At 45.1% G+C, this 25,748-nt stretch overlaps 1 protein-coding gene across 3 annotated transcripts in view; it reads left to right on the forward strand.

Moving 5' to 3' along the window:
• The window catches only part of PPFIA2 (PPFI scaffold protein A2), a 1,995,062-nt gene that overhangs the window by 1,784,278 nt on the left and 185,036 nt on the right, over positions 1–25,748 (forward strand). For all 3 annotated transcript variants that reach the window (XM_085652973.1, XM_085652974.1, XM_085652975.1), the window contains one exon: positions 20,194–20,223. In XM_085652973.1, coding sequence (XP_085509099.1) covers positions 20,194–20,223 — 30 coding nt within the window. The remainder of the gene's footprint in view (positions 1–20,193; positions 20,224–25,748) is intronic.

Here is a 25,748-nt window from a genome sequence, read left to right on the forward strand (position 1 = left end):
ATGTCGATGGATAAGCTCCCACCAGAGCTGCGTTCTCTCCCTGATACTCTTTGGGCAACTGGTCCTAACGATGTAGGCCTCTTGGAAATTCCCCCTTATGTGGTAAGTCTGAAAGCGAATGTTAAATTCCCACAAATCCCACAGTATCGGATTTCGAATGAAGGGGAACGTGCACTCTTGCTGATTGTGAAAGACTTGATACAGAAAGATGTGATTGAGGAAACTAGAGGAAATATCTGCAATAGTCCTGTTCTACCGATTTTGAAACGTACTGACCCTTCCAAACCTCCAATCTACCGGTTTGTGATTGACCTCCGAGAAGTTAACAAAATAGTGATTCCACAGTTTCCTGTGGTACCAGATATCACTGCATTATTAACGTTGATTCCTGCCTCAGCCTCATGGTTTACAGTGATCGATTTGAAAAATGCATTTTTCAGCATTCCGATAGCCGAGGAAAGTAGAGACATTTTTGGTTTCTCCTTAGGAGGTCGCAGTTTCAGATTCAAACGCGCTCCACAAGGTTATTGTGAGAGCCCTTCAATTTACAGCCAAGCATTGAAGAGTCAATTAGATGCTCTTGTACTTCCTCCTGATGTTGCTCTGATCCAGTACGTAGACGATCTTTTACTGGCTGCTGATGACAAGGAAACTTGCAAAGCAGCTACAATTTCTCTATTACGTCATTTGTCAGACTTACATCACAAGGTGTCACCTTCTAAACTGCAATATTGTTGCCAAGAAGTGACCTACTTAGGTCATCTTTTGTCCAAGGAGGGAAGAAGGTTGACCCCAGAGAGAATCAAAGCAATTTCGTAGATGACTGTACCAAGCACACAGAGAGAAGTGCGTGCGTTTTTGGGTATTAAGTCATACTGTTAAATGGTAGCGGCAATTTCAGTCGATAACCCTTCAAGTATTGCCCGGCGGTAATCGCCTCTCATACCACTCGATAATTTATCAATGAAAGAGGCAGGCGCCGGAGACTGGAAGGCAGGAAACAAAGTTTTATTCCGTCGGAGCAGAACACATCAGATCAGACAGCAAGGTATCGTCACGAGGTGCTCTAACTGCATCTCTGAGGCCTGGCCTCTTATACACAGGTTTATTGCTTTATTACACATGGTACATTCTTATTGAGACTTTGATGTACGGAAAGACATTCCTTGGAACCCCCACTTCAAGCTCGTTCCCACACATATCTACAGTAGAAGTCCCCACCCCATCTACAGTAGGAGATGGCTATCACGCAGCTGGACATTCCGCCAATTCCCGGGGGTGTGTGCAACCGGCCGGGTCTCAGGGGGTAGGGGCTTTGATCCACTGTAATCCCTTTGATGTGGGGTGTTTCCCTTACAGTAGGGGCAATAAACTGCATCCGCAGGGCTAGGTGATGGCCTGGGATCGGTTCGGACAATGGGGCGCAGAGGAAGGGGGTTTATCAAAGAGAGTCATGACCATGTATGGGATGTCGGTCAGGTGTGGGATGTGGTTCCATGGCAGGGTCGCGCAGAATGCGAGGGTTTATGGCCAGTGTATGAGAGAGCGGGGGTGGCCGGCGTGCGGGGGATGCTCGCAGCGCCAGGGGAAAGCGCTGGCGATCGAGAATGAGCGGGGAGAGAGTGGGGTGCCTAAAATGGCGGCCGTGCATTCGCTGTGCGTGGCGCTGGGGAGAGGCAAGATGGCGCAGATAATGTTCAGTTATAAGCTAAATTTCCACAGTCCTCCCTTTTAACATATCTCGCCAGCTTGTCCAGTTCGGATCTATCCCCATAATACTTCGAACTTCCACCTCATACAGAGCTTTCATTCGCTCTGTTTCAAAGTCCAAAGTCTTTGGGCAGATGCAGTTCATAAAAAGCGAACATAAAGGTGGCAGGCACTGAATCCCCAAGCAACATCCACATAGTATCACAATCGGTATTAGGATAAATGAAAACAGCCTCCATCCCCAACTTTTAATAGTGTCCCAAAACCAACTCCCCAGTGACCATTCTTCTTGCTCTTGATGGACCTCTGCGGACAGTCTGTGGAGGTGTTCAATTGCTTTGTAGACTGAGGGTGAGTTATCCGGTACGTAGGTACAACAGCTGGACCCAATGATGCGGCATGCTCCTCCACGATCAGCCAGAACCACATCTAGAACGAGGCGGTTCTGAAGGGCCACTAAGCGGACGGCCTGGAGCTCGGCGGTGTTGTGGGCGAGGGCGCCAGCCGTAATGTTCATCGCCGTTTCGACTGCCTGGGTTAAGTGGCGGATGGCACGGCTGTTTGCCATTGGACCCCAGAGTGGAACAAGGCCTTTCACTGCGTCCATGAACTGTGCTCCGGCGGAGTCGGCTTGCACAATGTCTTTGGCCCGTTTCTGTCGGTGATGGTTTGCTGGAGCCACATATGTCGGAGGAAGGACAAAGGCGATGTAGCAGGTGCCTCCCCAACCTTTCGGAAGCCAGGTGTAGGCCTTAGTACCACAGACGAAGTACATATTCGGGGAGGCAACAAAGGAGGGTGGGTCAACTGAGTCCAATGTTCGGGTGATGAGGCAGGAGCTGTGGCCCACCAGCTGCGCCCCCAGGCCTTCGAGGCACACAAATCCAGTGATGTTGATGACGGACAGGGCCACTGTTAGGGTGGCGGCCGTCCGTTTCCAGAGGTAAGAGAAGGTGGGTCTGGCTGGGTTGTTGAACACTTGCATTTCAACTCGTTCTTTGGCAGGGATGTCCATGTGAAAGGAAGTGTTCGATCTCAACGGGCAGAAGAGGGCAGAAGTTCTTCCAGTTTTGTTCAGCCAGAACCCATGGTAGAAGTGTGACATGGTTCTGCCGGAAGTGGCATTGTCCTTGTAGCTTTCTTGCAGGAGGATTAGCCAGGCGAGGCAGGAACCATGGACAGAAAAAGGTGAAGGGATGAAAGGGATAGAGTGTCCAGTGGCATGTGGTAGCAATCCACAGATCCAGCAATTAGTGGCGTTGGCAGCAAGATTGTGTTGGTGGAGCAACTGCACAAAGGAGTTATTCCAGAACTCCTTACGCCTTTCTCGGAGTTGGGGTGAAAGTGAGATCAGATGGTGTTCTTTCGTGGTGGTAGGTTGAACGGTGGTCAGCAATGTCTTATGAGCGGGTGTGCTCTCCTCCATGATCCAGAAGGTGACCACGAGGAGAAGGCAAAAGAGAAGGGTAATGAAAAGTGCAATAGTCTTTAAGCTGTGCATTCGGTCAGTCTTTGGGTTTTTGTAGTGGATCTTCGGACGTCCGGTTGCTTCCATCATCTTCATGTCGGGCGCTTCCATCACCTTCAAGAGACTCGGTAGCGGGCAGAACCACAGACTTTGTTTAGTTTCTCTCCTGGTGGCCTTTGGGGTGACTAGGCTACCGCTCTGAGATTTCCACTTAGCCTGTGGTCTGCTTAGCCGAAGTTCTCTCCTTTCGTCGCAAGTTATACCCTTCCTTGGATGGCACGGTGGGATCAGGATATCTTACTAACTCGAGTGTCTCTGTATCTGGGCAGCGGCTCAGGGATGGTCGGTCTTTGTCCAGAAGTTCTTCTTGGGCGGTGATGTTGTCCGTGGTTGTCAGGGTCGGTGATACCTTCTTGCAGTGGTGTGCATGCAGCCAATTGCGTTTCCCCTCCACTCGAAGAGCTGTTCGGGTGGTGATCAGGACTTGCAGGGGGCCCGTCCACCGGGGCTCCAGACTCTTGGTGCGCTGGAAGTTACGCACTAAGACGAAGTCACCGGGTTGGATGTCGTGTCCGGGGCCCCTGGAAACATCGGGAATGGCGTGCAGCACCTGCTGATGGATGACAGACAACGTTTTAGTTAGGTTATACAAATAGTCAGACATGAGGACGTCCGGGACGTCGTGGATGGATGTTGGCTTTGGAGCAGCCCAAAGGTTCATGGGCCGCCCGAAAACGGCCTCGTAGGGGGTTAAGTGGTGTTTAGTGGGGGTGGAACGCATTGATAGCAATGCTAGCGGGAGAGCGTCTGGCCATCTCAGTCCTGTGATGGCGACTATATTTGCTATCTTAAGCTTCAATGTGGCGTTGTGTCGCTCAACCAAGCCTGCAGATTGGGGATGGAAGACCGCATGGAATTTCTGTTTTACACCCAACCCTTTTAAGATGAGTTGGATAACTTCGGCTACGAAGTGGGGGCCGTTGTCGCTCCACAAAATTCGACAAAGGCCGTATCGGGGGAAGAATTCCTTCAGTAGTACTTTTGCGGTAGTCATAGCGGTGTTGTCATGGGTTGGGTAGGCTTCCACCCACTTGCTGAAGGCACACACAACGACAAGTACATACTTCAAACCTTGGCACCTTTCTAACTGGACATAGTCCATTTGTAGGACTTCAAAGGGGTGATTGGGGACCCCAAACCCTCCCCGGGGTACAGCAGTTCCCTTCCCAGGGTTGTGTTGGAGGCATACTAGGCATTGTTGGACCAGACGTTTGGCTGAGTCTGGGATTTTGTCGTTGTGCCAGACTTTGGAGATGAGCTCGATCATGGGGGCAGACCCTATGTGTGCGGGGGAGTGTGCCATGGTCAGCATGGGGATCAAGTATGAATCTGGTAGCAACCATTTGTTCAAGTCTTTAGTTCGCCAGCAACCGTCATCGTCCTTCAATCCCACCCGGGCCCATTCAGTTAATTCGTGTGGTGTGCTGGCTAGTTGGATATCCCTAATTGTTTCCCTAGCATCCTTCCATTTCTCAGTTTGTGACCTGGTCACGTACATACGGGTCGTGGACCTATTCTCGGCTGTGGTTCGGGCAGTAATGTCAGCCAGTGCATTTCCCTGTCCTATAATGTCTGTCACCTTCTTGTGTGCCTGGCATTTGATCACAGCTAACCGTGTGGGGAGGAGGACTGCTTCGGTCAGGGCAGAGACTAGATCTCCATGCAGGATGGGTGTGCCATGAGAAGTCAAGAATTCCCTCTCTTTCCATAAGAGCCCAAAGTGGTGAACTACCCCGAAGGCGTACTGACTGTCTGTGTAAATGTTTGCGGTTGTCCCTGCTGCCAGGATGCAGGCTCGTGTGAGAGCAATTAGTTCCGCCACCTGTGCGGATCGCTGTGTGATGCGGGCTGTCTCAACAACTGTTCGGGCTGTGGTGACTGCATAGGCAGCTGAGGTGGTGCCATCGGGGAGCTTGATGCATGAGCCATCCACCCACAGTTCTCCGTCAGGGTCCGGGAAGGCAGTATCCCGGAGGTCAACCCTACTCTTGGTTTGTTCGTCGGTGAGAGTCACGCAATCATGTATAGGGGACGCATTGGGGTCAGCGTCAGGGAGAGGCAGTAGAGTAGCTGGATTCAGAGTGGTGCATCGTTTCAATGTGATGTGGGGTGCAAGCAGAGTCAGTTCATAACCAGTCAGTCGTGCGCTAGTCAGGTGTTGAGTCTTGGTTTGGTTCAGGAGGGTGTCAACCGCATGGGGTACCAATACTGTGAGGGGGTTTGAGAGTACGATCCCCTCGCTTTGCCGGATAGAGATAGCCGCGGCGGCTACTGCTCGAAGGCATGCGGGCAAAGCTCTGGCTACAGGGTCAAGAGTGGCAGAGAAGTAGGCACAAGGGCGTTGTTTAGGGCCTATGGACTGGGTTAGGACAGACAACGCACATCCCTCCCTTTCGTGGGTGTAGAGGGAGAAAGGTTTAGTGTAGTCTGGGGTTCCTAGGACTGGGGCCGAACAGAGGGCGTCTCGTAATTCTTTGAAGGAGGATTGACATTCGGGTGTCCAGGGGAGGGGGAAGGGGACATCTTTAGCCAGCAGGGAAAGCAGAGGTTTTACGATAAGACTGAAGTTTGTCAACCATTGTCGACAAAAGGAGGTGAGGCCTACTAGGGACCGCACTTGCTTCTGAGTTTTGGGAACAGGGGTTTCTAGGATGGTCTGAATTCGGTCAGGGGTAAGTTTCCTCCCGTCTTTGGATAGTAGGTGGCCTAGATACGTTACTTGGGGCTGGCAGAATTGCAATTTCTTTCTGGAGACCTTGTGACCGTTCTCCGCAAGGAAGCGGAGGAGGTGAATGGTGGCTCTGACGGCAAGTGGAGTGGTGTCGGCCGCCAAAAGAATGTCATCGACGTACTGTATCAACACCACTCAATCGGGTAGTTGGACTGCATCTAGTTGCCTCTTGAGGGCTTGGCTATAAATACTGGGACTCTCAGTGTAGCCTTGGGGTGCCCTGCAGAATCTGTACGAACGGGCTTTTAAAGTGAAGCCGAACAGGTAGCGGCTGTCTGGGTGGATGGGGATGGAAAAGAATGCGTTCTTGAGATCAATAACAGTAAAGGTGGTGGCAGTGGATGGAATCAGGGTGAGGATGGTGGTGATGTCTGAGACCACGGGGTACTGGGGTATGACTACTTTGTTAACCTCTCGCAAATCAACAATGGAACGGTAGGCTTTCTCATCTCCCTCGCCTTGCTTCTTTACAATGGGTAGGATAGGGCTGTTGCAAACATTACTGACTACTTCTTCTACCACTCCTGCCTCGACTAGGGACTCGATGATTTCCACCAATGCCTTCTCGCCTTCGGGTGATATCCGATACTGTGGAAGCTTTGGGAGCACTGCGTCCGGTCGGACGGTTATGTGTACCGGGTCGATCACCATGCGCCCTACATCTGAGTCGGTTTTAGCCCATAGGTGTGAAGGTAATGTGTCGAGTAGGGACATGTCAGCATCGGTTATAGAGAGCATACGCCGTGTGTGACAGGGTCTGGACAGATCTGGGTTATCGTGTAGGATGACTCGAACTCCGTCTGGGGAGCATCTGATGGTAGCTCGAAAATGTTTTAGCAAATCAAGTCCCATAATAGCATCGGGGGTGTTGGAGGAGAGCAGAAAGGTCGTGTCAGTGGTGTTATCTTCTAAGTCAAAGGAGATTGGTGCTGATAAGGGGTTAGTGGAGGGCGTTCCATCGAAGCCTATTGAGGTTACATGTAAGCCAGACAAGGGTGCCCTAGGAATCAGTCGTTTGGATAACGCACTACGTGTCGCCCCAGTGTCTACCAGGAATGGAGATTTTGTGCCCAAGACCTTAGCAGTGACGTAAGGACCTTGCTGGTCAACACGGAGTTCGACTGGATCCCTCCCTTGCCCCTGGCGGTCCTATGCGAAGTCATGGGTGCTTTCATAGTCGGACTGTTGACACTGGTTTTGTCGGGGGCGATCAAAGGTGTTTGGTCTGCCTGGCCTGTCGTTGATGGCGTCGTTCGTGTACCCTCGTCCCTGTCCTCTATTTCTGGGGTCATATGCTGTGTCTCTGGGGTCCCTATTTTTGTTCATTTCCAGAAGGACCGGGCACTGGGATTTCCAGTGTCCGAACCCTCTACAGAACGCACATTGATTCCCATCTAAGTCTCTCCGTCCGTTGTAGGGTGCAGGGGTATGGTCTCTAGGGGGTAGCTTTCTAGGGGCGGTTGGTTGGTAATTCCCTTTCGGGGGTTCCCTTCCTATGGTCACCCCTTGCAACTGTGCTATCATTACCCTCTCCTTCAGTTCCTTTTTCTTCCTCTCTGACGCCCTATCGTTCTCATTCTTTTGGTTTTCGTAGTATTGGGCCATCTGGAGGATTGCTGCGGGTTTGGAGGCTGCCCAACTACTCTCGCTGGTCTGCAGCTTCTGGGAGACTTCTTGTGACAGACCCTTCACATAATTCTGGACAAAGAGGTGATGTCCGGTTGCAGTGGTCATGTCCTGGCCACTATAATCGGAAAACACAGTCTCGAACTGAGAGAAATATTCAGACACATCCTCCTGGGGTTTCTGGCGACAAGCCGTCACTATTGACCAATCTACCTTTCTTTCCGGGATTAGAGTCTTCAACTTAAGTACAATCTTGTCTGGGAGCTCTAATATGGCTTTCGGGGGTTCTGTCCCGGTTCTCGCTGTTTATCTATGGTATCGAGTTGTACCCAGGTATATCCGAACGGCTCAGCGTGGTCAACTTTCCGGATTTGTTTCCACACATCAGCCGGCAGACATAATCCGAAGAACAAGTCGATATCTGCTAAAGTCATTATCGTTGAGCCTAAGGCTGTACCTAGTTCGGTGTAGAAGGCAGTCGGGTTCTTTCTTAAGTCGGGTAGAGTTTTTCTAAAGGTCAAAATATCTTGTCGGTCCCATGGCTGGTAGACCCAATTATATACAACCCTCCCCTTCGCATCTTGGTGGTTGATGTCGTCATGTGTTCCCTGACCTCGTGGGGGGACCCAGTAGGGGGCGGCCTCTTTGATGGGCATCATGGTATCAGTCCTTCCTTCCTGGGGCTTAGCCGCTATGGGGGTTTCTGTTTTGGTTGTCTGCCTGTGTTCTTTAAGGTGTCGATAGACCTCGAGTGTGCGAGTGAAGAGGTTTGTCACATCGCCCTCTCCTTCTTCCCCAATGTCTACCTTCCTATATAGGGCCGCTAAGCCTTCGGGACCTTTATCGTGGTACCTATCTTCATATGCATTCAGGGCGTGATAACAAAGTCGTACGACAAAGTGTCGTCTGCGGCTGTCGGCATACGAGTTATACACGTCTGTTATATACGCCTCACTTTCCTTCCGCTCCACCAGTGTCCCTACTATCTTGTCAATTCCTGCTCGTTCATCCTTTGTTAATCGATTCATTCTGGTGGAATCTTTCTTTCTTATCTCAGGGTCATCCAACGTCGTTGCCGACGTTGTGTTCAGTACAAGAGGCTCGGCCGGCGCGGAGGCCGTGAGGACCGAGGCCCCTGTATTGCTTTCGCTCGTGTTTGGGGGTTGTGGGTGTTGCACTACCGATTGGGAGGGTGCGTATGGAGGGTGCATGTAAATGATCGGGGGACCTAATAGTAATTCATCATTTGTCCGTTGCTTAGAGGACAACTCAGGGTAGAGCATAGAGGGGGTCCTAACAGCGTACTGGCCTGAGGTTTCGGGCTCCTGTCTTAGTTTAGTTTCCCTTCTATCCTTTATTTCTTCTTCTAACTTTCTAGCGGCAAGGTGAGCTGCCTTTCGTAATTCCTTTTCTGCTTTTACTTCTTCCCTCTTTTTCCGTTGCGTTGCTTCTTTGCGCCACATGCCGATACTGTCAAGCATAGTAGGCGTCGTCTTATTGCTACGCAGAGCCATTTCTAGCACTTCTATCTTATGGTCGTCGAAGGATCCCATCAGTGGCCACTGACTCTCGGGGTCCTTCTTTGTATATTTATGCCATAGCTTGGTATAAGCTACGGCGACTAGTCCATATTTAGTGAACATGTCCTTATTAGGGGTGCCTTCCAGTGGAGCCGGATGGTCCACCTCTAATAAGCGGTCCGGGCAGAACCAACTACCAATCAGTGGGGAGAAGATAGGCATGACGGGTTTCAATGGGGACAAAAGTCAGCACTACCTATCTTTTCACTGCTTGCAAAGACTAGACAGAATATCTCTATTCCTCGTTATTTGTAAGCAGAGAATACCTCCAAAAGAACCAATATCGAACAACTAGTGTTCGGACAATCAATCAATCAATCAATGGGGAGATAAAGATAGGCACGACGGGTTACAACGGGGACAAAAGTCTGCGTTACCTACCCTTCACTATTTGCAAAGACTAGACAGAAAATTTCTATTCTACGTTATTTGCAAACAGAGAATATCTCAAAGAGCACTATTCTTCAAAACAATCAATGTTCGGACAATCAATCAGTGGGGAGATAAAGATAGGCACGACGGGTTTCAACAGGGACAAAAGTCTGCGTTACCTACCCTTCACTATCTGCAAAGGGAGAGAGAGAGAGAGAGTATTTCTACTCCTCCCCGTTTGTAGACAGCGAATATCTCAAAGAGAACAATCAATGAGCACAATCAATGAGCAATACTAGTATTCCAAAGCTTCAAACAATCAATCAATTATTTCGCAATTTGTCGTGTATCACGACCTTACCCGGACCGCGTGGACAGTTTCTCGTCTTCCGCCTCCAGCGCCCGATCGTCCTCTACTCTCCGTATTTGCCGCGGCACTCCTGATGGTTCCCAGTCAGGACCGTAGATCACTCGAGAGAGGTCTGCTCGGAACCAGTGAAGTTCGGATGATCGGCTGCCAGACGAGGGTCTATTGGGCAGGAGCTCTCCCGATCTTTGCAGTCGTTCACTCTGTCGGCAGGACCTCTCCCACTGGATCCACGTGTCTCTGATGGGCCCCACGCTTGGGACGCCAATTGTTAAATGGTAGCGGCAATTTCAGTCGATAACCCTTCAAGTATTGCCCGGCGGTAATCGCCTCTCATACCACTCGATAATTTACCAATGAAAGAGGCAGGCGCCGGAGACTGGAAGGCAGGAAACAAAGTTTTATTCCGTCGGAGCAGAACACATCAGATCAGACAGCAAGGTATCGTCACGAGGTGCTCTAACTGCATCTCTGAGGCCTGGCCTCTTATACACAGGTTTATTGCTTTATTACACATGGTACATTCTTATTGAGACTTTGATGTACGGAAAGACATTCCTTGGAACCCCCACTTCAAGCTCGTTCCCACACATATCTACAGTAGAAGTCCCCACCCCATCTACAGTAGGAGATGGCTATCACGCAGCTGGACATTCCGCCAATTCCCGGGGGTGTGTGCAACCGGCCGGGTCTCAGGGGGTAGGGGCTTTGATCCACTGTAATCCCTTTGATGTGGGGTGTTTCCCTTACAGTAGGGGCAATAAACTGCATCCGCAGGGCTAGGTGATGGCCTGGGATCGGTTCGGACAATGGGGCGCAGAGGAAGGGGGTTTATCAAAGAGAGGCATGACCATGTATGGGATGTCGGTAAGGTGTGGGATGTGTTTCCATGGCAGGGTCGCGCAGAATGCGAGCGTTTATGGCCCGTGTATGAAAGAGCGGGGGTGGCCGGCGCGCGGGGGATGCTCGGAGCGCCAGGGGAAAGCGCTGGCGATCGAGAATGAGCGGGGAGAGAGTGGGGTGCCTAAAATGGCGGCCGTGCATTCGCTGTGCGTGGCGCTGGGGAGAGGCAAGATGGCGCAGATAATGTTCAGTTATAAGCTAAATTTCCACAATACTGTAGGCAATGGATCCCAAATTTTTCTCTCATGGCAAAACCATTGGTAGCCCTGACTGGAAAAGGTGTTCCGAGCCCTTTGCCATGGTCTGACGAATGTCAACAGAGCTTCTCTGACTTACGTGATGCGCTGTGTTCAGCTCCTGTGTTGGGTACTCCTGACTACAGTAAGCCGTTTACACTATATGTCCATGAAAGAGAAGGTTGTGCTTTGAGTGTTTTAACGCAACAATTTGGTGACAAACAGCGACCTTGCGCATATTTCTCATCCACATTAGATCCGGTAGCCAGAGCATTGCCAAGTTGTTTGAGAGCTACAGCAGCAGCTGCAGTGTCTATTCGACAGTCTGCTGGACTAGTCATGAACAACATGTTAGTAGTCATGGTTCCACATGCTGTGGATACACTCATGAATCGAACGAAAACTCAGCACCTCACCAGTGCTAGACTATCAGGCTATGAGCTGACGCTTTTGGCAAACCACATTCAGATTAAGCGATGCAACATATTGAATCCAGCAACGCTGTTGCCGACTACTCTAGAGTCGAGTGATTCAGAGCCCCATGATTGCTGTTTTAGAACTGAGGAAGAGACAAAAGGTCGGATTGATTTGAAAGATACTCCATTACTAGATCCAGACGGCACTTTATATGTCGATGGGTCGTGTTTTAAACTACAGAATGGTGATGTGACGGCCGCATATGCAGTTACGACTTTGAGTACGATTGTTGAGACTGCAAGAGTAAGTCAGAATTCTGCCCAAGCTGCAGAATTAATTGCATTAACAAGAGCGTGTGTTTTAGCTGAGGGAAAGAGAGTGAATGTGTTTACTGATAGCCAATACGCCTTCGGCGTAGCACATAGCTTTGGACGTCTCTGGAAAGAAAGAGGTTTTCTCACGTCCCATGGAACTAAGATCCAACATGGACAGTTAGTCAGCGATCTATTGGAATCCCTGACCCTACCGAATGAAGTTGCGATTGTGAAGTGCAGTGCACATCGAAAGATTACGGATGATGTTGGCCGTGGGAATGCGTTTGCTGATGAGGTCGCTAGAGAAACGGCCAAGAACATGACGAGCCGAATGTACGTTGCAACGTCTGCAAGATGGATTGCTGAATCAGGAATGTGTGAGAATACGATTGAAAGTGTGAAAGCAATCCAGAATGAAGCAACTGAAAATGAGAAGAATGAATGGAAGGAGAAAACGGGTAAAATGGATTCAAGTGGATGTTGGGTTGATTTGTCTGAGCAGCAGCGTTGGATGTTACCTGACGCGTATGTGCTCGCAGTAGTCACAATGGCGCATGGAGCGGCGCACATCAGTTCGAAAGGGATCTGTAAAATGTTAGCTCCAGTATGGAAGAACGATGGAATTACTAAGTGTGCGGAAAGAGTGGTGAAAAACTGCATGATATGCCTGATGCATAATCCTGGCAAGGGAACCCCAACCCCAACTGGTCATTTTGCTCCCCCTTCTTGTCCCTTTGAAGTGATTCAGTTGGATTTCATCCACATGGATAGGTGTAACAATCTTAAATACATCCTAGTGGTAGTCTGTGCCTTTTCAAGATGGATTGAGGCATATCCGTTAAAGGATAACACTGCTATGTCCACTGCCAAAATCCTCCTTAAAGAGTACTTCCCCAGGTATGGTATGCCACGGATTGTTTGGTCGGACAATGGAAGTGAGATTGTAGGGAAAGTTATGAAGAGTGTGTGTACGGGTTTGGGTATTACCCAAAAATTTCACAGTGCGAATCACCCGCAGTCAGCGGGTTTGGTTGAAGGGTACAATGGCACCCTGAAACTGAAACTTGCTAAAATTCAAGCTTCCACTGGTCTATCTTGGCCAGATGCACTACCTTTAGCTCTATTGTCCACCAGAGCGACTGTACACTCTCGAGTAGGGCTTAGCCCATATGAGATTGTGTTCGGTCGTCCTGCTAATGTTTGGGGAGTCCCTAGGCCAAAGGAATTCAAACAGATTGAATACCCAATGTTGATTGATTATCTTTATGATCTGACTGCTAAATTAAGCCTTATTCATCAACAGGTATTCGAATCCTTGCCTAAACTGCCAGAGAGTCCAGGCCACACGTTGAAACCAGGCGACCAAGTTGTAGTACGGAACTTTGAACGAACTCGGAACCTCCAGCCAAGATTTGTGGGTCCGTTCCAGGTACTCCTCGCAACAAGAACTGCTGTACGCCTAGCTGGAAGGAAGAATTGGGTGCACGCTAGCCATACGAAACGTGTCCCTCTCCCACTTCCCTATGACAACTGGGTTAGACAGGGATTTGGCGTATCCGAGACAGAACCTGTTCCTAGGCACATCCCTTTCAGTGATGCAGAGTATATAACGGACCACCCACGAACTGAAACACAGAACTTTGACACCTCAGCAGGAACCGCTCCTTTGAATCTTGGACCGAGTATTGTACAAAGTGAACATTTGTCACCTGTGGAGTCGAACATTTCCGCACCTGTAGACCAGCTATTTCAAGATCAGACAAGACCCGGAAAGTACAGATATAATCTACGTTCTCATGTTATGAACTAATGACATTGCATAATTACCTTTCTGTTTGAAAACTGTTTTGATCTTACTGCATTCCATTCAGTCAGGAAGTTTGCTCTAAATTTTTATCTTTTTGTTTTTATTGTTTCTCTCACCTTGCCGTCTGGGTTACCGTAGGGTCGTAACGTGTGCCTTGTTTTAATTTGCAGGGAATCAGACATAAGGTCGGTTTCTTCTGTCTATCTTGGGAACTCCCAGGGTAAACAGAGGCAAGTTTTTAACATGTACAAACCATCCGTTGCGAACGGTTGTAGAAGATGGAGCTTCCTGAACTGCGACGGGTTAATGTCATAAATGTGCACAAGACAAAGCTATATGACATATTATATAGCAAATGTTTTCTAATGCAATGTACTCTGACACTTCTAATTGTTTTAATAACTTTGGTAGGCGGAATTATTTTTAGTATTCAGTTGATCTTTACACCTGTTACATCTACAGTATCTCCCCATGTTCCTGTTTCTCCGACTGTTGTTTCTCTTCATTCTTTCCATCCTTTTCCTGCCCACGAGCAAGCTCGACGCTCTGAGTTTATAAATAACACTTTCATTCAGCTCTTGCACCAACATCAACTAGTAGTTAACACAACAAACTGCTGGGTGTGTGGCTTAATACCACATACCATGGACAAGAGCATCCCTTATCTGGTTCTGCCCTTTAGTTATAATGGATCATTCTGGGCATTTCAGACCATGTTCGCTTATGCCCTAGAGACCTATCCTCCACGACCTCCGCGTTCCACTCGGTATAACTCTGCTAATAGAGCCTTGGTAAAAGGAATCACTGACATGATTAGAGATGTCAATAACACTCCGTTCATTCCCAAGGATGAATTGTGAGTTTACATGGGTTGGAATGTTACGGAATATGGCATTACTTTGGGTGAGAACAAACGTAAAAGCTCAACTCCGATCTGGGTCGTACCCCACCAAGGTCAGGTCTGTTTGCAAGGAAATGGGAGGAATCCGAAAGCTCGACTAGGGAAGAGTGACTGTATCGAAACATATGTTTTCCCGTCACAGTCTTCCCCTGCATTCTTAGCTGCTAAGGGTACCTATTTTGTTTGCCAAGACAGAGCATACACATGGCTGCCTGCTGACTTCTCAGGCTCATGTTATATCGCTCAACTGCTACCTCCGACATACACTGCTGCACCGGACTATCACAAAACTAGAGTTGTGAGAGGTGTTTTCAGTAAAGAAGATACTGCTGGCCAAGAAGCAGGAGACTTCTTCAAAGGTTTCCTTCCGTTCTGGGGGCCTATGGTTAACAGTAGAAACTTACGTCAACTAACACGGGTAGTTGAATCCACTATCACCGAAACTGCGGGTGCCCTTAGTAACCTGACAGCTGAGCTTCAAGCGGATCGCCTCATGACGTTACAGAACCGTATGGTTCTTGATGTGTTACTTGCAGATCGAGGTGGTGTGTGTAAGATGATCCAATCGAGTTGCTGTGTTTTTATCCCAGATAATGCGCCAACAGTATACAAGGCCATCTCTAAGTTACACAAAATCTCTGACTCTATTCATGTAGAGGAAGGTGACTGGTCATTAATGGGATGGTTCTGGAGCCTGTTGTCTGCGTGGGGATGGAAGGTTCTGATAGTCACTGGTGTTGCGTTGGTATTTTTATTTTCGTGCTGTCTCATTGTTCAGTGTGGTCCTGCCTTATGTAATCTCTGCATTTCAACATGCGTAAGAAGACCACCTGTTTTTAGAAATACGCCACGGGATAGAGTAATGCTTCAACAACATATCAGTGACCTGATGAACATAGAAATGGACTCCGACATAGAGTAAGTTATTGCCTATGTAAGGGCAAAAGGACGGTCTGAGGTTCTGTAGCGATCCGAACCCGTGAAATCGGTATCGTAGTACTGACACGATTTTGGTACCAATGAAACGCAAATGATCCATTACATACATGACAGTGTTTTCGCTACGCAACTAGCATGAATTCACTGAGAAATAGGGCATTCTGTTGTAAAGTCATGGCATCCATTTTAGTTACGGCATCCATTTTGTTTCTTGCCCTCACATAGTCAATGAACGGGCAATGACCCCGACAGAGTCATCTTGTTAAGGACACGTAAGCTCGAGCCCCGAGAAAGGCTGACGCTGCATGACTAGGCAGAATCAAGCTGCCTCCCTTGCATGAGGCCAGTCCTGCTATACTGGTTCTCGTGTCCGTTGTCCTGACTGAAAGGCCGAAGACGGTAGCCATGCCCGTTTATGATCCATAAACACCCCTTATCCTACTTTTCAATCCTTTGCATCTGGCTCTGCTCCTCTCCTTCTGGGCTTTTACAATGGGGAGGTTACGATTTTTATGATGGGGAGGATCGGGTAAAGAATGGAAAACTGACAAGGGGACCTGATCGAATACCGAAAACCTACGACTAATTATTGTTTGATGTCTATTTACTGTTTATTTGGGATACCGGGTTGGGCATGAGAAATATTCATGTAATGTTGCCTAAAGACATTTTCCGTGTATTTAAGGAACAACCCACTTAATGCAATTCGAACAGTCTCGTAGATTCTGCCTCTGTGTGGTTCCTATGACTTCTGTGTCCCTGCAGTAAATAAACCTTGGTCTTTGACGCCACCATCGAGAAGCCCGTGTCTCTGTTTTTGTGCACCGAGACAGGAGGAACTCAGGGGTCTTTGGGTGTTGTTTCCCTGACACCTCTGGACTCTTAAAAGTCCAGAACCTCAGTATGTGTCAGCCCCTCCCATTCCTCCCTGCCCAGGAAGACCCATCAGAATGCAAATGAGTTCTCAAAATCAGATGAGCCTCACCTTCCTGTGTTTGTGGCTGTCTAAAGAGAATGCACAACGTGTAGCTGTTATCCACCTCAGACGTGTATTGGAGACAGACTGTCAGGCACATAGAGCAGTAAGTGCAGAGAAATGTCCACTTTTAAAAGTGGCATTTCTAAAATATTAATGCTAAATAGAACTTCACCAGTAAAGAGGATTTATCATTACCATTCCAAAGATATGAAACATGGAAAAGCTACTCCTCTTTCATCAGGAATTACAGCTTAAAAATGTATTAAGGAATTCCCAATGCTGGCCTATAATAAGGGTAGCCTCACAGTAGTGAAAAATGAAATAGGCTGTTTGTCACTACCAGGACATACAAAACATATAAGTACATGTCCTACCTTTTACTTACATAGCACCCTGCCCTTAGGGTGATTTAGGGCCTACCTTAGGGGTGACCAATATGTAATAGAAGGGGAGTTTAAAGATTGGCAAGTGTTTTTAATGCCAAGACGAAGAGGCAGTAAACTGCACACACAGACACTACAGTGGCAGGACTGAGACAGGTTTGAAAGGCTACTTATGTGGGTGGCAAAATTAGTGCTTCAGGCCCACTAGTAGCATTTGAAGTTCAGGCCCTGGGTATATGGTATACCACTTTACAAGGAACTTACCTGTACATCAAATATACCAATCAGGTATACACCAATGTCCTCGTATTTAGGGGACAAGCACATGCACTTTAGCACTGTTTCACAGTGGTAAAGTGCTCAGAGGCCTAAGGCCAACAATTGGCAAAAACAGAAGATAAAAGGCAAAATGTCTAGGGGAAGACCTCCCTAAGGATATATTTATACTTGACAAGGGGAAACCCGTGAGGTAGGAAGGACCTAGGGTACTTACTAGTTTGAAAAACAAGGGGTCCTTCAAAAGCAATTCAACATGGGAGAAATATAGACCAGAATCGGCTCTATATAGTTATGCAATGCCCAGCCGGACATTGAAGTTTAATGATCAAGAAAAACAGATAATTTAGACATACGTGTGAATATTGAGTGGGACACAGTCCTGCGTCCTTCAACACTTAACACAATTACAAACAGTCACACATATAAGACATTTATCAGGCTGAAGAGAGAAGCTTATAGCCGATAAGGGATTCAAGGGCAAGCTTTCACGGTGGTACAATGTCATGCACAATTTTAACATATGCGTTTAACATGCATGTTTGTACATAGGGTCGACGACGTTTCGATCTATTCAAACAATAAAAAGATCATCATCAGGACTAGAGAATAACCAAGCCTGAGAGTACAATTCCAGAATTGGAGGCGAACAATTCCTAGTTAACAATAAGAAGGAACCGAATTACGGTTGTTGTTCAGAGGTCCAGCGGCCATGAGGAGGATCTCAGAATGCGGCAATCGCTGAAACACTTGCTCGTCGCGGCGTGCAGAAGGATGAACGGAGCTGTTACGATAATCGGCTTCCGGGTAAGGCGGCTTGACAATCCAAGATACGCCAGAGAACGAGTGAGCTGCAGCTCACTCGTTCTCTGGCGTATCTTGGATTGTCAAGCCGCCTTACCCGGAAGCCGATTATCGTAACAGCTCCATTCATCCTTCTGCACGCCGCGACGAGCAAGTGTTTCAGCGATTGCCGCATTCTGAGATCCTCCTCATGGCCGCTGGACCTCTGAACAACAACCGTAATTCGGTTCCTTCTTATTGTTAACTAGGAATTGTTCGCCTCCAATTCTGGAATTGTACTCTCAGGCTTGGTTATTCTCTAGTCCTGATGATGATCTTTTTATTGTTTGAATAGATCGAAACGTCGTCGACCCTATGTACAAACATGCATGTTAAACGCATATGTTAAAATTGTGCATGACATTGTACCACCGTGAAAGCTTGCCCTTGAATCCCTTATCGGCTATAAGCTTCTCTCTTCAGCCTGATAAATGTCTTATATGTGTGACTGTTTGTAATTGTGTTAAGTGTTGAAGGACGCAGGACTGTGTCCCACTCAATATTCACACGTATGTCTAAATTATCTGTTTTTCTTGATCATTAAACTTCAATGTCCGGCTGGGCATTGCATAACTATATAGAGCCGATTCTGGTCTATATTTCTCCCTAAGGATGTCAGGTCTAACACATGGTCTCTTCCCTCTGTAAATAGCCCCATTTAGGAATCTGCACATTCATTCTTTCAATTCACTGATGAGCCCTCGTCAGAAGGCGCAGACGAGTACATGAAAGAAACTGACATCAGAGCACATGGGTGGCAATTATATGCGGCTCTGTTTGCCACTTCTGGAGTGGAACAGCATTGAGCAGGGTTACTTGGCACCACCTACCAGCACACAGGAGCATTGCTTTCTGTTTTTTCCAGACCAGGCTGGGCCTAGGAATATTCACAAGGTGAGGAATCTGTGGTTAGATAGATCATTGACCTGAAAGAGAATTATCGAAGGTAAGTAAATTGTTTTATCGTTCACTGTCCATCAACAATTTCCTGATTTCATGGCTGTCAAGTTTCAATGGTCAAAGCTTCCAAAAAACTGTGATTCAATGACTGACGACTCATGTAAGTTGATAAAAGTAGAACAGTCACTTTTGGTGACCATGCTTTCTCCATGGCTCCTGTCAAATTTTTTTTTTAACTCTTCACTAATAGCTATTCATTTACTATCCTCTATTATCCAGTTCAGAAGCCAAGTTAAAATATAATTTTTTCCTAAATAATTTAGTTTCAGAAATTTACAGGTTATTTCAGCACCAATAAACCTCTGTATCCGTGTGATATACAGATACCCTTAACATAAAATAACATTTGTGTATCTCATCATGCTCGTATCAAAAATTGGTCAGTCAGAGAAAATTCTGCTGCAAAATTGCCCAGGTGCATGTGCAAAACTTTTCACTGTCTCATGAAACGGCTGTAAATTGGCCTCAGATTTTTGTCTTATTTATCTTATATAATTACTTGACACAGCAAACCAGTAAATGGTAGTCTCAGAGCACTTTGATGAGAAACAAGTGACAGCGTTATACAATGTGAAGAGCGAGCTAGTGCAGTCTAAAGTTGGTCGATGAGTTACAGGTGTTAAGGTAGCCTTTGTCAAGTCAGATGGGTCCCGAAAGATAGTAAATCCTTGAAGAGACCACTTTTAGACACTGATTGTTGATTGGAGACTAAATCCATGTAAAGAGGACAGAAGAGAGGTATAGTTAGTATTCAAATGGTTGGGTGAAAAGATGGACCTTTATTGATGGTCTGAATTTCAGGTAGTCACTATCTAGTCTCACATGGATGGGTATTCCGTTCCATAAGGGTAAGCCCAGAGAGTAGAAAGAACAGCCATTTATGAGTCTGTAGACTCAGATCCACAATAACCATTGGGTGGCTAACCTGAGACCTCTGGGACACTGATTGAAAATAAGTTTTGCAAGGTAGTTTGAGGAACGGCCATAAAGTAACGTATGTCCTAGCACAGCTTTTGAAGGTCGCGTCATGGTATATTACAGGGTATCTGAATATTGCATCTGTTATACAATCTAGAATTCAACATGTGAATTTCAAAATAAGATTCAGCATCTCTAAGTGCAATTTTTTATTTGAAATGCTAATAGTGTTCATCTTTCCTTTCCAAAAACCTTTATTTTTAATGATTCTCCCTCAGTTCATAACATTGACAATTTATGCGTGTGACTTAATTAATGAGTTGTATTGTGTACAAGTTTCTCCCTTGTTGTGGTGGCTAATGCTTTTTTTCTATTTACCAACGGGCTGCTGCTCATAACACAGAAAGAATCGGAGGAAGGAAGTTGGGCACAGGTATGATTTTTGAAAAAATTACAATACCTTCAGCGCATAGTAATGTAAGTTAATGTAGAATCACCCTATGCTTTCTTTTACCCAAAAGGTGCAGCACAACTAATAGAGATGTATGTGTCTTTCCTTAGAAATCAAAGCAAGGCAGTCAATGTAAATCCTTTCACTCCTTATCTATGGACCTCCGTTTTATACAGGAAATGCTGTAATTATTGAAAATGTATGCCGTAGAATATCCATTGTTTGTCCAATCAGCTGTGAGAGGATCTAGAGTTTCTTTCAGATTAACAAATAAAGAGTGAGAACATTTGATCTGTTGGGTGATGACCCACCATCCTATTCACAGAGCATGTTTTGGTGAGTGCAATATTGGTGCCCTTCCCAACAGTTATGCCCGAGCAATAAGATTTAATTCTGAGATAATTAATGCAAGTGCCGTGTATATCAAACTTTACAACAGTACAGAAGGCGATACAGAACTTCAATCACCATAACCAGATTATCTATTAAAAAAACAATTGTAACATGAGGCCACATTCAAAATTAATAAAAGATCACAAATAATGAAAAAACACCAGTACAAATGTTATAAAGCATGATATCAAGATGACATAAAAAAACTAAAAAAGTTATATGGCCACTACTAAAAAAACGTCAAGGTAAAAATAACCTTAAAATATTAATGGAAAACAAAATCATTAAAATATTTCCAATAATCCAAAGAAAAAAAACATGAAATCCACAAAGTAATATAAGATTTCGAAATCGGACTTCAGCAATTGGGTTAATCAGGGGTAGGAGAAGTAGAAAGGTATGAAGACAGAATTAGGAGCAAAAATTAAACAGAGCTCTGAGAAACCTGTTTACAATCTGTAGTTTCCAAGCCCTTCAGTTCCTTTAGGCTCTCAGCAGCAAATAGAAAGATGTTTAGGGGCTAATGTTTGAACAAGGAGTCACTAATGCATAGTCCTCCGTGACCAAAAGATACATCATGTCTCTTTAATTATTCATGGAATTTTGGTGTATTGTTTACCATGTTAGGAAATCTAAGTGTCCAACTTTGGAGCATTAAAGGTCATTTGTAGATTAGTTAGGCGTTCATCTAACTGTGGATTTCTAATATGGAAGCTATATTCAAGTTGGGTTCTGCCTGCTTAGATAAGTGATGACTCAACCAAACAGAAAATATAATTTAATAAACCTAAAAACCTCTGACAGATTTGAACTATAGGAAAGCAGATACGTTTTGTGGGTGATCGCAGTCAACCATGGACATCTTGTAAAAAGACCTAAAAGTGAACTGAAGGTCCACAGCCACTCTGTTGGCTTTAGTTTAGGGGTTTAATCCATTCTGAATATGGAGGAATCGTTCAAATTTAGAACTTGCTTTATTTTTTCACATCTTCAGGCCATATTGTTAGTGACCCTGTTCAATAAAAATGTTGCTCAGGACAGCAGGCTACAGATATTCAGTTAATCTTCTGTCACAGTTTACAGTCTGGCTCTGAAATCCAGAACTTCAGTTAATTGGAAATTAGGGTATATTTGCAGCTTTAATAAACAGGAAGGGCAATCTCCAAACCTTGTTGGCCTAAAGGCCTGTTGCAGGCAAACAAACTTCTTGAACACATCTGATCTTAATGCCTTTCACTTACACTTTGCCCTTCTGTGTGGATTGTGTTCTGCATTTCTGGTAATGGGGGACATGTGAATGCACTTCTCGCCACCAATATAAAGCTTGTTAAAAACCCACTGACTACTGTTCATAAAAGAAATTCAGACAAATGGTGAAGCTGTTGGAGGTCCACATTTCTCTACCTTCTGTTTATGTCCTGTAAAGCTTCAATGAAGGACCAACCAGAAACAAGCTGTTTCTATGACACAGTTAGAGGGATACTTCCTTTTGTGAATTCTCATTTTATTGTTTGGCTATGAGAGGTTGCTCAAATTGTTTAGTCTATGAAACGAATGGCTCTATGATACCAGAGTTTTGATGGGTATGGCAAACAAGCACCGGCAGACTCTGTTATAGAAATTTAATCAGAACAAAATTCCACCATTTTCTGTTAAACGCCAGAAGAAACCCTTGCGGTTCATGGGTAATGGAGTGGCATCTTTCTTTTTTGCTGAATTGTACTATGTGTGCAAGTGCATGCTGTTCTTAATTTGCTTGTAATGGGAATATATATTTCTGATCCTACTTTGTATGTAAATCAGTTTCAGATCATTTCAGCCATTTTTCTCTGATAGTACATTAGAAATGCACTTTTAGTCATCAGCAAACTGGTGAATTACTCACTATTTGTGCTAATATTTTTGCAAAATATGAGGATCTTCAGATCACTTGGGATATGTGAGGTGTAATAGGTAAGAACTGTTCTGGACTTGAGGATCGAAGACCAATAAAGGAATATTACCATCTGCAGATTTTATTTATGCTTCACCCAAATGGAGCATATTATAAGACCTCTTCAGAGCAAGGGCAGATACAGGAGGCAGTGGTAGCTAAGGTCTAAGCGTCCGGATGCATGGAAACCAACTTGAGTAATGAATACTTGCATCTCTCACTGCCTCCAATAATTACCACCTCCTCAGGAACATGAGGGCAAGTAGTAGAAATGGACTCCACCAATGTGACTCATCACTCGTTTTAATCAAGGATGTCTACAGGATCCAGTGGATATCTAGAAGTCAAAGAGAAATCTTAACTAACGGTCATTGAAGGTGTTATGCTAAATTGTAACGGTGAACTGATGCACTTTCAAAATATATTTGTGCAACTAACTCTTTGTACTTTGTTGTGGGAATTGTAATTTCTGAAAACTAAACACACAGAGAATGCACTATTTTGATGAGTTATAGTTTCTACTTGACTCTTGTGAACTCTAAAGTAACCAACAATGTTAATATTCTGTTGTTCCCTAGTCTTGACAATTTGTATTCTAATACTAAAACTATAAAGCCCTCTAGTTGACATTCATACATAATATGAACAATATAATGTAGTCTAAACACCCTTCTGCTCTGTTAATAACCCTTAGCAAATTGTAACAACTCCGGTCTTAGAAATGTTCATAATGCTATATATGTTTGAATGCTCAGAAAAAAAGTTCAAAGTCTGTTTCCACCAACAACAGAATGTTCTGAATACTTCTCTGTATTCACAATCACCTTCAGTAGACTTCCACTGAGTAGCAATAGGCCTTACAAGCAAATCCGAGTGCAGGTCCTGGCTGCAGCAATATGGTACCACAATTGCCAAGCAAAGATGCCTTCTGCCATCAGGAAAGTTATACCCAGATATCCAAGATGGTATTCTTCCGTAAAGAATATGTGAGAGTCCATGGCCTGCTGGGAATTGTAGTTCATTGTGGAAACATTACAGCATAAGCTATTGCCTGTGCATGTGAAGCCTCAGTCCAAGCAGCACTGACACTTCACAGTGACTGCCAGCTTTTCCTTTCCTGAAAAAAGTTCTGTGCTAGCAGTTCTGGATTATTGCTACACCACGCTCATCATGTACCAAGCAGTAAAGGGTGCCTCCAGATCAACATCCTGCCACTAAGCAGAGGGATTGTTGCCTCTTCTGTCTGGACAGTCTGGGCCACTGGAGATGCAGTCTGCACTCATAGCTACTGCAGTAAGCCCAATAATCATCTTCCAAATTCAGCGTTTTAAAGACACTGATTGTGCCATAGAAAACGACAGATGTATGTTCCTTTCTTATTTCAACATTTGATTATTAGTCATGTTTCTTTTCCTCTGCTCTGCCTGCAAGAATCTGAACTTGACGGGTGTTCTTTCTTCTCTTCTGTCACTGAGACAAGCATAAACTGTCCAATGTGTAGCAGAAAGATTCTAAGTAGTACCTTTTGAACTCTTAACATCCTCACTGTGAGGCTCTTGTAAAAATTTGATTTTGAAAGGTTGCTACTAATATTAAATCAAGTTCAGTCCCACTTTTCTCTAATGTTTTTTCTTTCCTTTTGTTGAAAGTTTCATATCAGGACTCATCATTTTGGCATGCATCCGTTGTGTCATACCTCTGCTTGATTCTTTTCACATTATAACCAAACTCTTAGTTTTTTCTAGAAATAAAGTTGCAAATACATTAAGTCTTTTGTACTAAGAGTTAGAATTTTGAGATTTGGTTGGGATTTGAAGAGCCTACCCAACATAGAAGGAATGATGACCAGGTCATTAGGTGCATTTTGAATTCAGCAAAAGATCCAAAATTGCATATCTGCGATCTACCACATTAGTCTCAGGCATCTTTATAGATTGTCTCAATGGTGCATTTCAGACACAACAACCAAGACCTACTTTTCTTCAGTTGCTTACAAAATGTTCAGGGTGTGTACAACTTGGCAGGGTCATCCACTTTGGTACATGAAGGCAGGACTGATCACTCCCCTGAAGTGTGTATGGGAACCTTTTCAGGCATTATAACCCTACGGTCAGTATTATTTCCTCATCATAGCTCAAGGACCACAGAATCTCTGTTTTTCAACCTTGTATAATTGTAATAAAGTAATGGATGAACGCATTGATGGTCTTATATTTGTCATAGTGAAGTAAGAGGTAGTCAATTTGTCTTGTAAACACAAGAAGCAGCGGATACCTGTTGGACGTCTTAAGATGGATTAGCGACCTCGAAAATATTGTCTCACACATCTGCATATTTTTTAATTTCATAGCCGTTCAGCACCATTAGATGTGCTCCATCAAATACACTTCTTTAATGCTATATGTCTCAATCACACACATGCAAACACATAGATTAATTAAATACATGCTTGCCATCAGAGAAACATGCTCTGATATATATACCCCATATCAGATGCAAATTTGGTATCAGGAAGTGCCCGCTGAAATATAAATATGCATCTCATCTGACTTGTGTCCTTTATGGTAGAACTTCTCTTTTATAGCAGATATATTTTTTATATCTTACTTTCTAGACATGATGATTTTTAGCCAACAGATGTTCCATCCCTATCTATTAGGTTATAGAATATGAATAAAAAATTAACACAATATATGATGTGTTTGAATCAAGAACAGTCTTACTTGTGAGGTTGCATGCACGCATGAAGGAAGTTAGTGAAATGCAGATCTTACATGCAGCTTTGAGCATACAATTTTGTCTAATAGAAGCATTGTTGCAGTACGATAACCATAAACCATAGTGCTAAATATTATGATATGGCATATGTTTGTTTCAGATATGTTTTCTCTTATTCTTTCTATGACATCCAAGAAAATTACACTTGGTTTGCTATGAATGGTTCATCATGGTCCAATTTTAATGGCAAGTAGGGACAAATATATGCTTGCTCTTTTCCAGAATCTAAAAATAAAATTGTCCAAATTACAGATTTGAAACATTTCCTCCAGTAGTACCTACCTCTGGAGAGAGAAAGAGAACTAAAACCTCAATAAAATCTTGAACCATTTTCTCACCTTGGTCAGTATGATGGTGTTAAGTGTACTATGGTTGGATTCAAGATTATTTATAAAAACCTGTA

The sequence above is a fragment of the Triturus cristatus genome, chromosome 4_1, assembly GCF_964204655.1.
Source record: "Triturus cristatus chromosome 4_1, aTriCri1.1, whole genome shotgun sequence".
Lineage (NCBI taxonomy): Eukaryota > Metazoa > Chordata > Amphibia > Caudata > Salamandridae > Triturus > Triturus cristatus.